Source organism: Alnus glutinosa, chromosome 12, assembly GCF_958979055.1.
Source record: "Alnus glutinosa chromosome 12, dhAlnGlut1.1, whole genome shotgun sequence".
NCBI classification, from domain to species: domain Eukaryota; kingdom Viridiplantae; phylum Streptophyta; class Magnoliopsida; order Fagales; family Betulaceae; genus Alnus; species Alnus glutinosa.
The window spans coordinates 26,062,855-26,065,408 of NC_084897.1; the positions used below are offsets into that span (position 1 = coordinate 26,062,855).

General features: G+C 40.2%; 1 protein-coding gene across 3 annotated transcripts; it reads left to right on the forward strand.

Moving 5' to 3' along the window:
• Window positions 1-484: 484 nt before the first annotated feature.
• Window positions 485-1,917, forward strand: LOC133883019 (F-box protein At4g35930-like). Of its 3 annotated transcripts, none has more exons than XM_062322196.1 (4): window positions 485-627; window positions 1,260-1,337; window positions 1,432-1,526; window positions 1,612-1,917. In XM_062322196.1, the coding sequence occupies exons 1-4, from the start codon at window positions 574-576 to the stop codon at window positions 1,763-1,765; spliced, it is 381 nt and encodes a 126-aa protein (XP_062178180.1). In that variant the 5' UTR covers window positions 485-573; the 3' UTR covers window positions 1,766-1,917. The 3 variants fall into 3 exon arrangements, with proteins under 3 accessions (XP_062178180.1, XP_062178179.1, XP_062178181.1); XM_062322195.1 differs by lacking the exon at window positions 485-627 and adding an exon at window positions 651-908; XM_062322197.1 differs by lacking the exon at window positions 485-627 and adding an exon at window positions 920-1,069.
• Window positions 1,918-2,554: the final 637 nt, after the last annotated feature.

Sequence of the window (2,554 nt, forward strand, 5' to 3'; positions counted from 1 at the left end):
TACTTGAATGGGAGAGAATCCGTTTCCCCATCACTGGCATTCTCGAGGCGGAGGCCTACTTACAATCAAGCAATATTCATCGGTCTTATTATTCATGAAAGACTGGCCTTTATCCCCGCTAGTCAAGATATATATTATTATCAATCTTTCCTTAAAGGTATTCTTTAACTGAAAGGCTGGAAAGGAAAGGAAAGTTAGCCAGAGCTAACAATCGTGCGCACTTAATTATTGTTAGAATGAGCATCTTTTAACTATTCACTTGAAAGCATTCCACCCATTCCATTTGCCTCTTTTTCATTAATCTTTTTAGGATCCTCCTGTTTTGTAGTTTTCCTGTAAGAAAGTCCACCAAGAAATGATTGAAGCACCACAAATGACCATTTCTTGCAGCACAAGTAAAACAAGAGGAGCCCACTTGTCGTCACTTTACGAGAGACTAGTGATCGACCCCGGCCCATCCTATAAGAATACGAACCCGCGTGATTTTTGGATCTCGTACCCTCTCCAGAATCAAAGGATCGATCATTTTCCAAACGGAGAAACCCTAGCTCTGTTCCGGTGTTAATTCGAACAATGTCGGGGACACAGTCGGAGTCACCGCTCGAGTCACTTCCAATGGAGTTGCAGGTATTTGCTTGTTTATCTGTAATCATTAAAATATCTTGGATATGTTTTCCTTTGCGTATCTTCCTTGAACAGAGACAGGTTAGGCTGCCAACGCTTTAGGACTAGTGGCCTAGCTGTTGGTCATATCCCATATGCCATGGGCCATGCACGGTCCAGAATCAGCTCCAATGCTTCCATTTTGTCCAAACTTGAAGAAAAAGAAGACATTTTCCGACGAAAGCCCCCTCTTCAAGGCCAACTGCATTCCACAGTTTATGAGCCAATATTGCACTAACCAACGGGTAGTGCAGCCTCGGGCCTATGAAGTTGCCCACTAGCGTTTTCAACTATTCTCCCACTCCTTACAACCAGCCACTGTAAAACCCTTCGGTGGTACAACTCGTACCCTGCCCCCCTCTTCCGAAGGGCGAATGTAATTCAGGGGATTTACCTAGATACTTTGGTAATTTTGAGATATATATAGAATGGTTGAGAATTATAAAATTGTAAACTTGGAACTTAAGGATGGAGCTCTTTCTAATTATAAGCTCTCTTCAAGATGCTATATATATGCGTTTTTTTTTCTCCCTTTTTGGTGTGTTTTTATTTCTATGTTTTGAGTTTCTAATTCCTTATTGTTTCATGAATTTCAGGATAAAATGATTTGCCAGTACTTGTGTCACGACCAACTGAAGGATGTTTTTCATGTTTCTAAAAGAATTAGAGAAGCTGTAAGTTCACCTCCCTCTCTCTCTCTCTCTCTCTCTCTCTGGTGTGTGATTTTGCGTTAATCATGGATGGTTCTGTTTATGCTACTGCTGGCAGGTTTTGCGTGCAAAGCAAAACCACTTTGATTATAAAACTCCGCGCCGGTCCGATCGTGTGAGCACGCCGCCGGCGGAACACTCGTCTCTTCAGAGGTAGTTAATTAATCTCAAACTTTGAAATGATCTTCTTTTTCTCCCTCGTTTCCCTTTGAAATTAATGATCTTTAATTATCTGCAGCATGAGAAATGGAACCCCACCAGCACCAAGGCGTCCCCCGCCACGTTCTCGTCTCAATTTTTCTGATCAGCCCCTAAGCGAATCCTTGCCTCTCTATCGAGCTCTATCATATGAGGATGAGTTAAGCCAGGCCGTAGCTCGGTTTAAACTTTAATTTGCATGTTGATGTAATATGCTTCTCCTTTTTGTCCTTCTCTCGTCCTCCATTATATGATATCACAGATTTAATGCTAATTTTTAAAAATTGGAGGACGAAAAAAGGACAGAATAAGGAAATGAATAATTTCTCTTTTTCTTTTCAGTTTCTAATTAAGTATCGCGTGTAACGTGTCTGTTGATGTCTCGGTGTATATGAGGATGAGTTAAGCCATGGCTGTTGCTCGGATTAAACTTCGTTGATGTAATATCCGTCTCCTTTTTGTCCTTCTCTCGTCCTCCATTATATATATGATATTACAGATTTGATGATAATTTTTAAAAATAGGAGGACGAAAAAAGGACAAAATAAGGAAATGAATAATTTCTCTTTTTCTTTTTAGTTTCTACGTATCGCGTGTAACGTGTTCGTTGATGTCTCGGTGTATATTTCAGCTCCATGTCCTTCTCCCATCCTCTATTATATGGCGTCACAAGTTTAATTATATCTGAGGACGACGGCGTCCATGGCTGGCATTCTCCGGCAATTTTTCAGGGTTTCTTGGCTTGAAGAAGCTTATCACTCATTGCATTTTTCAGCATTAGTTTCTACTGGTGTACAATTTTGAACTCTGGCAATTTTTATTTATTTTTTTTTTTTTTTATAAAAAGAGAACATTATTGAACAGAGAAAGGTGATGCATTTGCATTTACTTCTACCCAGCCGACACTGGGGCATCCTTGCTTTCTACCCACCGGACACAAAAGATTATTCTTAAGAATTTTCCGTCTCTACCTGAATAATTTT

Excerpts from the sequence above, each read along its gene's own strand:
- LOC133883019 (XM_062322195.1), top strand. The coding sequence starts at position 759 with ATGCCATGGGCCATGCACGGTCCAGAATCAGCTCCAATGCTTCCATTT. Across the intron at positions 909-1,259 it reads AATATTGCACTAACCAACGG|GATAAAATGATTTGCCAGTA; the intron begins GTAGTGCAGCCT and ends CATGAATTTCAG. Across the intron at positions 1,527-1,611 it reads GAACACTCGTCTCTTCAGAG|CATGAGAAATGGAACCCCAC; the intron begins GTAGTTAATTAA and ends AATTATCTGCAG.